Source organism: Paralichthys olivaceus, chromosome 5, assembly GCF_024713975.1.
Source record: "Paralichthys olivaceus isolate ysfri-2021 chromosome 5, ASM2471397v2, whole genome shotgun sequence".
NCBI classification, from domain to species: domain Eukaryota; kingdom Metazoa; phylum Chordata; class Actinopteri; order Pleuronectiformes; family Paralichthyidae; genus Paralichthys; species Paralichthys olivaceus.
In genome coordinates this window covers 19145606-19158940 of record NC_091097.1, presented here as the reverse complement: position 1 = coordinate 19158940, position 13335 = coordinate 19145606, and the positions used below count along the sequence as shown (strand labels likewise).

The window sequence follows — 13335 nt, the reverse complement described above, 5'->3', positions numbered from 1 at the left end:
GCTTATTATTGTCAGTGATGTCAGATTGGGAGGTTACGTCGGCGCAGTCTGTGCAGCGGTGATGTGCAACTCTGATCAGGAGGAATAGAGACAGAAAGGCTGTTAGTAAGAGAGAGAGAGAGAGAGGGATGAGGAGGAGAAGAGTGAGCAGAAACTCAGACACAAAGATGCAGGGAGAGTCAGAGGAGGCAGAAAACAGAGAGAAGCGAAGGAACAACGGAGGAGAGGAAAGGAAAGGATGGAAGGGAGTAGGAGGAGAGATGGTTCCCCAGAGCGCCACTTAAGGAAGGCATCAGTGGATTACCCAGTAGAATTGGAGGCTCTTCATCACACATGGTGCAAATTATTAAGCGAGCCTCGTAAGCAAATTAGCCCCACAGCCAGCACGCACCTTCCGCTGAACCCTGAACCGCTGCATTCACCCACAGCACACACCACGACACCATCAGTCACACGCTGTGCCGCGCTGTCGTTTGGCTGCGTGTAAGTTCACAAGTTGGCGTGGTTGACTGCCGCTACAGGCTTCATGTGGCTTTTCTGCGGCTGAGGTTGGAACGCAGAGCGAAGGGTTCGACCGGATGATTGAGTTCCACAAACGAAGGACTCATGTTTATAAATGTGAGAGGAACCTCGATCTCGTGCAGTAGAATCTTCTTTTATTGAAGTATAAGCATGAAATGGAGAGAGAGAAGAGTAATCCTGGTTACTTCATGCCTGTATTTGGGGAAACGCCCAGTATTGCAGTATTTCTCAGTGTTATATATTATATATAAGTGTATTTTTCTATGATGTGGGTGTGTACGTGGATGTTTTTTTTACAAACAAATCTGGAATCGGTCCAGTAGATCAGTGACTACAATGTAATCCTATGGGGCAACTGTGACTGTCCACAAAATGGCCACTTAAGGTGTTTGTCTTCACCAATTAAAGGCTCAAATTATTATTCAGCGTCTTTGCTAAGAGTCTGGCAACACTACACGCGTCTCGCTCAGGACGAAGTCTCACACAAACATGAGTGAGCGTGAGGTTCGAACAAGCAGGGACGGCCATCGAAGTCAAATCCTTCATCATCCATGTTCACATCAGAAAAAAACTCAAGACATAGAATCTTTTCTCAGTAAAAACTCCTCTCTCCCTCTCTCTCTCTCTCTCCCCCTCTCTCACATTTCCAACTCCAGCCTCCTGCAACAACCCGCGTCTCACAAGACTTGAGAGTGAGACATGTGTGATGTTGCCAGACTCCTAAATAATTATTTTTTGCCTTTTATTGGTAAAAAAAAAAACTTTAAGTAGACATTTCACAGACTTTCGCAGTTGCCCCATTAGATTACATTGCAGCCACTGCCGGTGGAGACGTTCTACTGGACTGACTACAGATGTCTTTCGTCAGTGCCATTCATTTACACACCAACACTCATAAACACAGGGCCCGGACTGAACGAGCTGAATCCCCTTTAATGTGCTTGAGCTCGTTACGAACGTGAGGTCGGCCTCTGGGGCAGGTTCAAGACCGGAAACGTTTCCTCCAGAGATCCAGCAACATCCACACTCCTCTTCTTACGCGCACTGACATACAGCACCACAATGTACATGGTATACGCTAACACGCAATGTTCAAGTCGAACTACCCTGAGTGTGAAATGGTGAATTCTGAATCACATTCATCACACGTTAAATGAGTGACTGACATTTAGCCAGTGGTCTGTCGTTACGTCTCGTATGATTAATCCCATGATAATTCAGTGCTAGCTCAAAAAGCTTTGTGTGTGTCCATCAACGCAGCCTCGCCGCCAGCTCCGCTCTGTAATCATGAGCTAGGCACGATTATCTCCGTGGCAACATAAATCAAGAGGGAAGTTGTTGTGTGATTTACATAACTGATATGGTGATATATCAAACTTTATAGAGTGGAACCCTAATTTGGAAAAGGCAAACTGACACAAACACACACACCCTCGGTTCTGTTCACCCTGTCCTGCAAGTAAACACTCACCTTGTACGCACACAAACACACACAAACCCATTTGATTACACTCACCCATTATTTTCTCATGCAAATTAAATCATGAACCGAGCGCACATTTCACAGACAAATGCACACCGACATTACACACAAAGGCCCCCGAACACACTCATGGGCACACACGCAGGCGCGCGGCACACACCTAACTCCAATTTAGAATAAATCATCCATGGATGCCAATAAGGGAGCAAGAGGTAAAAAGTTTGAATTACAGTGCGTGAACAGCAAAACGATTTCTGGTTCGGCCCGGCAACCATTTCCCAGAAACTGCTGAGGACAGGCGGGACTGTAATATCTCGCCTTCGCCGTAAATCAACGGGCCAAACACCGACAAATTATGGAGCTCATAGGTCCAGAGTAAATATACAACCTGCTCGACAGTTTACTCTGCTGCAGAGAGTGAAAACCGACCAAAGTCACGGAAAGTTCCGTCAGTTGTGTGCTGGTGGTGGCGGCGGCGGCGTCTCTAACAAGAGGTTTGATTCCGACTGCGAGCTGGCCTTTCTAAAAGTGTCCGTCCACCCCCGAGGGCTGAAAAGTGGTGTTACATGACGCGGTGTGACAGGTGCGCCTGACGGACTGTGTGAGCAGGTTGAGTGGTTTGTGCGCCCCAACTTAGATGTCACTTTGGTTCCACGTTTGACCTTCAAAGGTTACAATGACCTCCAGTGGTGTTGTGGGGGGGGGGGGGGGGGGAATGCTCCCTCACTTGTTAGGAAAGGTCAGGTTGTTTTTTTCTGTCTTGCAGGAAAGAAAGAAAAAAAAGTCGAAAGGGACGAAAACTAAAAAAAAATGAATTCGGGAAAACGTGAATGTTTCTGCTGAGTGATGGAAGGAGGATTTTTTTTTTTTTAGCTTTTAAGCTCATTGGACAGTTTGATAAAAATAAGTGAGGTCCTGATTTAAATCATTTCGGGTCAAATCGTCACACTTGTGTTTCGCATCATTACAGAAAACATTTCAGTTCTCAGCTCCATATTTATCTCAACCGTTAACATTATGAGAACAGAATTGTTTTATTTCTTTGTTATCACTTATCTTTTTCGGAGACGCACGGACAAATCGCATTCTTATTCTATTCTCCAACGGCTTCATGAAGGATTATAACAGTGTACGTTGAACTGCGAAGAGGACGATAATGTGACACGAGCCCATTTTCTCCTGATTGTCACGTTACGGGCGAAACGAGTATCTGAGACGTGATGAAGATTAGATTTTACAGCACCAGTGACCTCCCTACAGACCGAGCCCACCTGAGCAGATGCGTGCCTTCATGGTACTTTTTGCACTTTGATAACCATCAACCAAACACTGCATGAAATCTAATTGTTGCACTCACAAAGGGTTTAGGATCTGAGCTCAAGGCGAGCCTTTTTCTACGCCGAGATAAAAAATGTAATCCCGTTTTAATTCCTCATTGGGACCGAGCTTCGTGACGTGTTTTCGTACCTGTGGGGAACTCTGCAGGCACGACGATTGTGTCTCCGGCTACCAGAGAGGGCACTATCCACGTGTAGCCGTAGCCGGTGATCCCGACAGAGTGGGCCACCTCGAAGATGGTGTTGGCCTCCTCTTTTGTGCAGTAGAGAAGAATGACGGGGCTCTGCAGCTTCTTCAGCTGGTTCTGGATCTTTGAATCTCCGTCGTCTACGGACATGTCGAGTAAAATAACTTCCTCCAGTTCCCAGCCCACAAAGCTGTTCTCAATGGTGCTACGGATCTAAACAGAGGAAACAGAGGGGGATCAGTTTGTTTTCATGTCAGGGATTCTCAAACACTTGGTTTTTGTCAAGGAAAATTCTTCCTGAAATACTATTGTTGTATATTTTTGTGTAATTCTTTAATTTATTGACTCATTTATACAAGTATACTAGTATCTGTCTCACCAGTCTGACACGTGTTCCAAAGAAACCAATTAATTCATTAGAAGCAGTTAGATTAAACACATCTGGGATTATCAGGGGGGAGGTCCAGTTCATACCAACCTCTGAATGTTCTGCTAACTTGTGTTTAATCAGCATCATATACAAAAAGCTCATTAATCGCCCACACCACGATGAGGTTGTGTCTTTGTTGCTGTTTGTCTGTAGCTGGATTAAAAAATGATTTCCGTTATAGTTTGTGGGGTCAGTTTAGGACCGGATCTGGATAAACGTGCCGATCCAGGAATTTTATCCCAATTTCTTTCACAAGGCCGGGCGAGGGACGTTTTTTCCAACATTTTCGTAAATTTCTCAAGAAATAAAATCAGCCTCGACAAACGTATGAGCTCTGTGAGTGTCCTTCTGGTTCCTGAAGTATATGTCACAGAGCAGGGCTGAAATATTGAACATTTTTGCTCTTTATCACTCTTGCTCTCCACCCCATGTTATAAACTGAGTCCCCCTTTTCTCTACTGCAGCATTCGTAGGACCCAAGGTTGAAGCCAGAACTGAACATTAGATCTCTGTGAGAAGTCACTCTGTCCTCCTTGGAGACAGATAGAGAAGACACAGACACATTCGTCTGGCGAGACGAGTCAAGCTTTAGATATATTTGTCCACTGGAACAGCTCCACATGAAGACAAATCGCATGTGTGACGTGGAGACAAGTTAATAACTATTTATTTGTTTACTGTCTCCCTGACGATGCTTCAGTATTAAGAATAAATACTTCTGGCACAAACTTCACCCCCCCCGTCTCGGCTGAGCGTGGTTACCTTGGTGACAAAGTCCTGGTAACCTGGGTAGTAGGTGGTGACGATGGAGAAGATGTACCAGTCGTATTCCTCCATGATGTTGAGTATGACCGAAGCCTGCTGCTCGATGGAGGGACCGAACTGAAAGAACATGGAGTTGTCGTCCTGGGAAAGACACAAACACGCGATGGTTACGTAACAGCATTGTCCTGAACTTTAATTTGCTCGGCTTTACAAACACACAGGAGGACGGCAGCTACTGAAAGGAACGGTGGCGGATTTGTGACATTACTGCTGCGAACATTAATTTGGCTGCTTTTATTCTCTCGCTCGCAGAGGAGAGATGCGAGAGGACACCAGTGGGCTAATGTAATGATACCGGTCATGATTTTCATTAGTTGCCTTTATGACTCTTTTAATGAGTTTGTACACGTGGATGGCTGCAGGGGAGAAAAAGAAATCAGGGGGGACTCGAGGCTGCTGTCCTCAATGTCATCTGTCATTTTCAGCCGTTTGCTTTTATCACAAGCGCGTTAAGAGGATGCAGAGTCAGTGTACAGTCACCTGCTCAGAGCTTTGTATCGCACAGTAAACACACCACGAATACACCTCATATAAAAAACATTTACGGAGTTCCTTGCACCGGAGAAGCTCAATCTAAACACTCAGGACAGAGAGAACACCGATATCCAGGCCTGTGTCCTGCCACAAGTGTTGAAGAGGAATATTGAGCTGGACAGAAGAAGAGGAGGAGGAGGAGGTGAGAGATGTGAGTGCCTCAGCCTATGAGAACTTCTGTGTGCACAATGCACTGTGATCGTGTTCTTGTATATTCATGTGGCAAATAACATGAATGGGAGTTTATTTTGGAGGATTTTTCTGTGAGTAAAATCGGCGGCAGCTGACAGCCGGGCAGGCAGGGTGTTGAAATCTCTCCGGCTTCTTAGGACTCTCTCTCTCTGTCTCTCTCTCTCTGGCTCACTCAACATCAAACGCTAACCTGCCCCTCCCAGGGGACGCACACGGGTTGATCCGTTACCTTGTTGTTGTATTAATGAGATCAGGGCCGTACCGTAGAGGTGGCACGCCGAGGGCTACAATGCACACGTGAAACACTTTGCCGAACACTCTTGCAAATAATGAGCGGTGCTGCACGCGCCCGGTTGAAAACATGTCATTATCCCATGTTGTGTGAAATAAGAAAACATGTGCATCTAATGCCGGGTTCGATGCCGTCGAGGCTGCGTGCGTGAGTTAATGACGTGCACACAGATGTTGTGGTCATGTTTCTCAGATAACTTGAATCCATTCGTTCCTCAACTTTCTATCTCTTCTATTGCTTCCTTCTCTCTCGTCCTTCATCCATCTCTTCTCTCACTCCGCCATCCCATTTATACTAGTGGAATTACCGCCAGGGCACAGTTATAATTGAATTTCCAGACTCGCACACTCTCGCCTCCTCCTTTATCCTGCGTACAGTGCCCCGTCACCCTGTTTCCCCCCCCCCACAATTTCCTCTGGCTTTCTCTCTCTATCGCTCACTTCTTCTTAAGCGCAGCATTAATGTACTGTCCAACGCACTGATTCAGAGTGCCAGGGGTCTGCAGGATTTTCATTTGCCTTTGAGAAAGAAAAACATGCTAAAAGAAGCAAAAGACAGAAGCAGGGAAAGAGGGAGGGTGAGAGATACTGGAGTGAAAAAACATAGCTGGTGGGCTGGAGGATAAGAAAGCTCGAGCAAAATGAAGTGCTGCAAAACACCTCTCTTCATTTACAGCAACAATAATTAGGGTCTGGCCACATTACCACCTCTGTTGGCACAAGGTGATCGATTAGTGAGTATTAAAATTCCCAGAGGGGGAAGCGAGGCCAGCGAGTCAGTCAGCCAGGCGCAGAACGCCGGCCAGCGAGGCTTTAAATATGCTTCCTTGCCGGTCACTGTCTTCTCTGTGCATCCACAGCTGACGTCAGCGCTGGCTACTGTACACAGGCAACAATACACTACAGCACACAATACAGCGGGGATGGTGAGGCCAGAGGAAACAGGGGGGGGGGGGCAAGAGCGATGGAGAGATACTGTGAGATGTAAAGAAAGAGCAGATGAAACTGTGGGAAAGAGAGCGGAGATAAGGGAAAAGGGGAAAAAACAAGAGAGAAAGGAATTAAGCGAGTGAGAATAAAGGATAGAGATGTACAAAGAGCAGCGAGGATGTAGCCAAGATCTGCAGCCTCCAGAGGGACGGAGGCCGAGGACAACGTGGTGACAATAGGATGAATGGAGAGGAAGCGGGCAGCCTGGCAGACGGCTGTGATCCTGTATGGAGCGAGCAGTGAAGGGGCAGGAAGCCAGGAGTCAGTGATGGAGCAGGCAAACTGAGGTGTGTGTGTGTGTGTGTGTGTGTGTCAGGCAGTCAGCCAGCCATTTAGGCAGGAGGAGGCTAAGCCTGACTTGTTCAGCCACAGAGGACTGCTGCTGTCAGAAGAGAGGAGGAGAGAGACGGGACACGTGTGTGTGTGTGTGTGTGTGTGTCCTCTTCGATGTGACACGTGTACGTGAGATAAAGACGTTTCATGTGTGATTCAGCATCTGTACGTGTCAGTTTATGCAGTTTGTGTATCGTGTTTGTGCGTCTAATTGTGCCTGGATGTTTCATTTGTGTGTGTGTGTGTGTGTGTGTGTGTGTGTGTGTGTGTGTGTGTTCCATGGTTGAAAGGCCTTGGTCTGCCTGCTCTGCCCCACAGCCTCCAAATGAGTGCACACTCCTGGAGCACTTATTTGACTTGGAAGCGAGAGAGTCAATAACTCAGGTATTTCAATTACACAGATAGGGGCACATCAGTGACTGCAAAAGTAATACACCCACTTCCAATCTTGCTCTGGAATATGCACGTGCAGACAAACACACACACACACACACACACACACACACACTGAATAGAAAAGTGTGTCGTACAGTGATCACATAGAGCGCATACTGTGAATATAATACAACCCACTGTTCCACCGTGTCGGCTGCAGATGCCCTGTTTCTACAAGAGATGTTTTGATACCAGCGTCAGACGAATCTATGGATCTGATATCACGTCTGTTCTGTATTTGTATTCTTTTTTCATATGTCACGTGTTATCAATCCTGAAAATACTCAAATAAAATACAGCACAAGACGCACCAGAGATAATCTGTGAGATCATGTGGAACAAGGGCTTACATCCTAATTAGCCCATGTAAAAGCACTGGGTTGACATTTCCCCTGCAACAGTATTGATTTTAAGGCACTTTTAGAAGTCTGAAGTTAACCTTATAGCACACAGGTGTTTAGTTTTCATTGTTATTTGTGAGGAAGCAGCGGCTGAGAGAAAGAGAAACACACAAGAGATGGAAAGGCAGAGCAACTCAGAGGTGGAGTGAGGATGGTGTCTATTGCTGGGAGGTTTTTTGGCAAAGCATATTTCCATCCTGCCTATGAAGGCCGCTTTGAACCTGAGCGAGGGAAGGGAGGGGGAGGGGGGCTGCTATTGACGGCTGCTGCACTGCCTGATGGAACGAGAAGCCAGAGAGAGAGAGAGAGAGAGTGAGAGAGAGAGAGAGAGGATGCATGGAGGGATGAAGAAGAGAAAGCAGGAGAGTAGGAGGTGAGGCGGGAGGAAGAGTGGAACAGCTGGCCCTCGCTTTAATATAGTGAATTTAAAAGACAGTGGGCAGGAGATAGATACTCACCATAGCCACAGGCACTCACACACACACACACACACACACACACACACACACACACACACAGTAGTGCAGTCATTTCTGATAAAGCCTGTGAGCTGAAATTACATATTGATGACGAGCCCTCCTCTCTCTCTCTCTCTCTCACACACACACACTTATTATCACTACCTCAATTAAACCTCCCCTCAGTCCCCGATTCTCTTTTCCCTCCACTTCACATTTCTCGTGCCTCATCATCACATTTCTTATCATGGAAGCCGACTTATCTTTAATCAAACACATACAAGCTTAATTAGCTTGCACATTTGTCAGACCATCATCTAATTAACAGTGACCTTATTTTAAGTACTTTTGAACCTTAATTAAAAATAAAAAATAAAAAAAAAGCACAGGTTCTTCGTTATAATATTTCACTAATTTTGACTCAACTTGACTTTGAATGCAAGCGTGACGACTCTGTCGCGGCCGCCCGAGCCCCTCCGTGGATTCAAGAGGAGGAAAAGACGAAGAACGGAAAAAAAACGGAAAAAACAAAAGTACAAAAAGAAACTGGAAGGAACAAATTAAGCTGCGTAAGACACACGATGCAGGAGAGAGTGTTTTCTTTCACATCTTAACACAATCAGAGTGGGTGTGAATGGAAGTTAATACCACTTAACATTCAAGACACGCACACAAATGCACGTACACAAACACACACACACACACACACTAATGCAGGCACAGATCGTTTCTTTCTGGCCCATTTCTGCTCTAAGTTTAGCAGACGACCCACTGAGGGGCCTCTGCAGTCTGATGCTTTTCCTGCTGCTGCACTTGTTTGTCCCCTGGTCCTTGTAGATTAGTAATAGTTCTTTCTCTCTCTCTCTCTCTCTGTGTGTGTGTGTGTGTGTGTGTGTGTGTGTGTGAGTATTATAGTAAGTAAGTATATGATGTACTTTTATCCTGTTTACTGGATTTACAACCCAAACCAAACTCATCATGTGATATAGAAGCTAAGCAGCAAAGTTATTTCAGAATTAAATAAGATTCTGATCTTGTGATACAGCGACGGTTTCTTTGTGGTGACTTTCATCACTGACAGCTCTCAGGTATATTTATTTTCACACGGGTCACATTAAAGAGTCCACTGGAGACAGAGGAGCTCAGGTAACCAACTTTAGAAGGACAGATAAAATCAGGAGAAGGTGAAAATCAAGTTTTTAAACACGTCCCCATGTCTGAGTGTTTCCACCTCAACGCTGCAGTGAATAAACCTCACACTCCAAAGCTTCCTACTAAGACTTCATACTGTTCTCATGCGATGTCTTTTGCTGCTTTAAGCTGATCGGTTCTTAACTATAGACAACAACACTCACTAAAGCTTCTGTCAGACCTGCACGTCCGTCCAGACATTTCACTGAACTTTTTTCCGGAGGGGTTGAATGTGAGACAGAAAATGTCTGAGTCAGTTGCTCTGGACATTTTCTGGAACTTTTCCAAATTCACAGCGAGAACAATACAAATATCTCAGGGTGCGTGCAGGGTTTAAAAAAAAAAAAAGAATTCATTGCCAGCAGATTATTTTTCTCTAGTAAACATTAGAAAGCAGCGTGGAGGCCAGTGACTGTGTCTCGATGGCGACTGAACGACGCTGAAGCCGGTTGAACGCAGACGGATGGAATATGAGGCCGAGAAGAGTCAGAAGCTACAGATGGAGGCAATGAGCCTTTATTGCCTCCGTGATGTGCATCGTAGCATCGACGGGAACACGGGGAGAAAATCCCCATGTCCGTGCGGATAAACCGAATGGACCGTTTGCATTACTGCCACTCGGAGCCGATAAATAACCGTGAATGTTGATTGTAACCTTTCCCATTGAAGACAGAATCCAGATGTCAGCGGGCGTTAGTGAGTTTTTTTAATGCAGTGGAAACGAGGCAGTGGGGAGTGAGGGAGACGAGGGAGACGAGGGAGACGGGGGACAGTAAGTTTCAGATAAGGGATGTTATTTATCCATTTATTCCCCCTCCACTCTCTCTGTCTGTCCTCTGCTATCTCCTCCACTCCTGTCATATCTACCGATTTCAATCTCCTGCTCTTGCTTGCCCTCAACTCTCCACTCTCCGTCTCTCCTCCTATTATCTCCCGCTCTCCCTCCTTCTCTCCTCCTCTTCTTTCTTTGACACCCCACCCGTCCTCCTTCTTCTCAGCCCTCCCCTGCTACGTTACGCTTCTTCTCTTCCCATCCTTCCTCCCTCTCTCCATCTATCATGCATCCCAGGGTGCACCTGGGCTGCGCTGTCAGTTGTAGGCCCAGAGCCATCATCATGCTGGGGCTGTTTCTCACAACTTCACACCACAACAACTGAATTCTGCCTCACACATAAATCCACCGCCAGGTTTCTTCACCTCACCCCCACTTTTACTGTTCATCTCCAACATGCGTGCTGTATGCAACACGGGCCAAGGTCAAAGTTTACCAGCCTATAGAAATGAGTGAAACATGCAACCACCCGAAAGAGGAAGAGCGAGGAGGAGGAGGAGGAGGAGGGGAGCAGAGAGTAAAAGGAAATAGAGTGAGAGTACGGTTGATATGTGCTTCTGTGTTCTTTTCCTGGCAACACGATAAAGGCCTGCTCTCAGTCACTGTCAGCTCTGAGACCACCCTCTCTATCTCCCTCCTCCTCGCCTCTCCGCTCCCGTCCCCTCCCCAAAGCAAAGACTACTCTCTCTATCTCCCTCCTCTTTTATCTCCCCCTGCTCTCCGCCCGTCCCCTGCATTTTACATTTCAGGCATTTAGCCGGCGCTCTCATCCACGGTGACTTAACGAGTGCAACTGCGGAATGAGCCTCGAGTCCTCGTACTCCGGCACCTCGAGAAGCGGAGGGCGCAGAGGTCGACGCCGCGGTGGCTCCGTGACAGATGTAACAAATGTTCCGCATCACAGGAATGATGAGAGGAAGAAATAACACGGAGGCACGTGATAAAATGAAAACTGAGAGAGGTCGGTGTGTTCCTTCTCCAAACAGACCACCCTCTATCTGTCTCCGTCACCATCCCTCGCTCTCGAGGCTGCGGGGAAAATTAAAACTCAAATCTGCTTTATTGGCGTGACAGCGGCGAGGATTTGTCTCCACAACAGAACATGTTAGACGACGGGCTAAGACAATAAGCCAATCTGCATGCTCCCCTCCTCGTACCTCACTCTCCCTCGCCACCCTGCTCTTGCTTGGTAGCGCTGCTTCTCTATGATGCTAACGTGTCGGGACGCTCCCTCGTTATGTCACCGTCAGATCCTCTCTTGTTATGCACTTGTGGTTACCTGTGTGCATGTGTCTGTGCGCGGGTCCTCATTAAAACAAAGTTGAGCCAGTGAAGCCTGAAGAAAGACAAGGCAGCAGCGAGGGAGAGTTGCATGTACCAGAGATGTGAGAGGTTGTTTTGCTTCAGGACAGATGGATGGAGTCAAAACTTGCAGCTGGTTTTATGAATACTTCAAACTGTATCGTTCCTTATCCCAGAATTCCCTCACTTCCCCTGCATCACTCTCTGTGAATACAAGATGGACGACGCAGCTACAATTCCTCCCACGGTGCAAAACTGAAGACACATCATCCCGGATAAGACCCTGTCGTCTCGCTGTGGTGACGTCATCTGCACTGAAGTTTACTTCAAAGCATATTTCACATACTTTAAAATCTGGTGTTATGTGGCAGATCTGAGGCCGAGCACCTTAAGAGGACATGAGTCTCTTTACCAACAGACTACTTTTCTCCATTTTCTCTATTTGGCGATTAATTTTTGCTACCTGACCATTTTCAATCAATTCTAGGAACAGGAACTTATTTTATTTTTGAGTCCTGTTGTGTAAAAACCAGCCTCCGCTGAGGACACGAGGTCGCCTCAACAGCTGTTCATCTACTCCCAGATGTTGAGAGTCGTGATATGACCCATGTTTAACACTGAGAATAAATAATGATTCAATAACTTGAACACTGTTGTTGCTGCTCCTCCTCACTTTTTTACTTCTTTTCACATCACTGCGTCCTCTCACTCTCTCACCCTCTCTTAAAAAGGGGAAGGGGATAACTCCTGTCTCTTCGCTGTCTCTCTCTCTCTCCTCCACACACACACAAACACACACACTAAGACACACATGTGACCCGTCTTCTCTCTCTCTCTCTCTGCGTGTTGCCCTGACAGGAGTCCTGTGGCTGCCAAAGCTCTTTAACCACAACAATATCTAAATGGCACACAACAGCCCATTAGAGTCATCAAGCCGTTAAACCAGAAACCAGCAACCTTCAGCCCGGCAATTAAGAATATTTAATTCACCCCCCCACTCCGACACACACACACACACACACACACACAGCCATTATTCTGTCTCTCATGCACGTGCTCCAGCTCTCTTTCATCTCTTCCTCTCCTTCTGTTTCACCCGTCCTCTCACCCTCTCAATTCGCACGTGCACACTCTCGCTCACGTGCACTACACCTCACATCAATCCACTCTCCGTCTCTATCCTCCTGGCTCCTGTGTCGCCGCGGCCGCCTTACAACGCCGCGGCCCCTGCAATCAGTGTCACGATCGATTAACAGATTTCACACCGCTGGACACGGATTTACACAGACGAAATGAACAGAAGGAGCAGGCCCGGATAAAAGGGAGGAGGGAGAGAAAAAGGTTTAGCTCGCTGCTGTCGTGCGCTGTTTAAAAAGTAAGTGGGTCCAGTGGCAGCATAAGCACATCAGACCTGTAGCAGCGCTCTGGAACATGAATGTGTGGGGCAGAGACACAGGTCTGGAAACAAAAGAGAGGCAGCTCTGCAGAGGTGTGCCGCTGATCCAACAGAGGAGCGGATTTGGCAGCAACGCTCGTCTGTCAGGCCAAAAAAACTCACCCTGGAACCTGTGAACTGAGGATGAAAAAGAAA

The 13335-nt window shown here is 46.8% G+C and overlaps 1 protein-coding gene across 5 annotated transcripts in view; it reads right to left on the bottom strand.

Moving 5' to 3' along the window:
• Nucleotides 1-13335, bottom strand: part of grin2ba (glutamate receptor, ionotropic, N-methyl D-aspartate 2B, genome duplicate a) — a 104008-nt gene that overhangs the window by 41069 nt on the left and 49604 nt on the right. For all 5 annotated transcript variants that reach the window (XM_069524863.1, XM_069524861.1, XM_069524862.1 and 2 more), the window contains exons 5-6: nucleotides 4723-4866; nucleotides 3473-3743 (exon numbers count right to left, since the gene is read on the bottom strand). In XM_069524863.1, the coding sequence (XP_069380964.1) occupies nucleotides 3473-3743; nucleotides 4723-4866 (415 nt within the window). The remainder of the gene's footprint in view (nucleotides 1-3472; nucleotides 3744-4722; nucleotides 4867-13335) is intronic.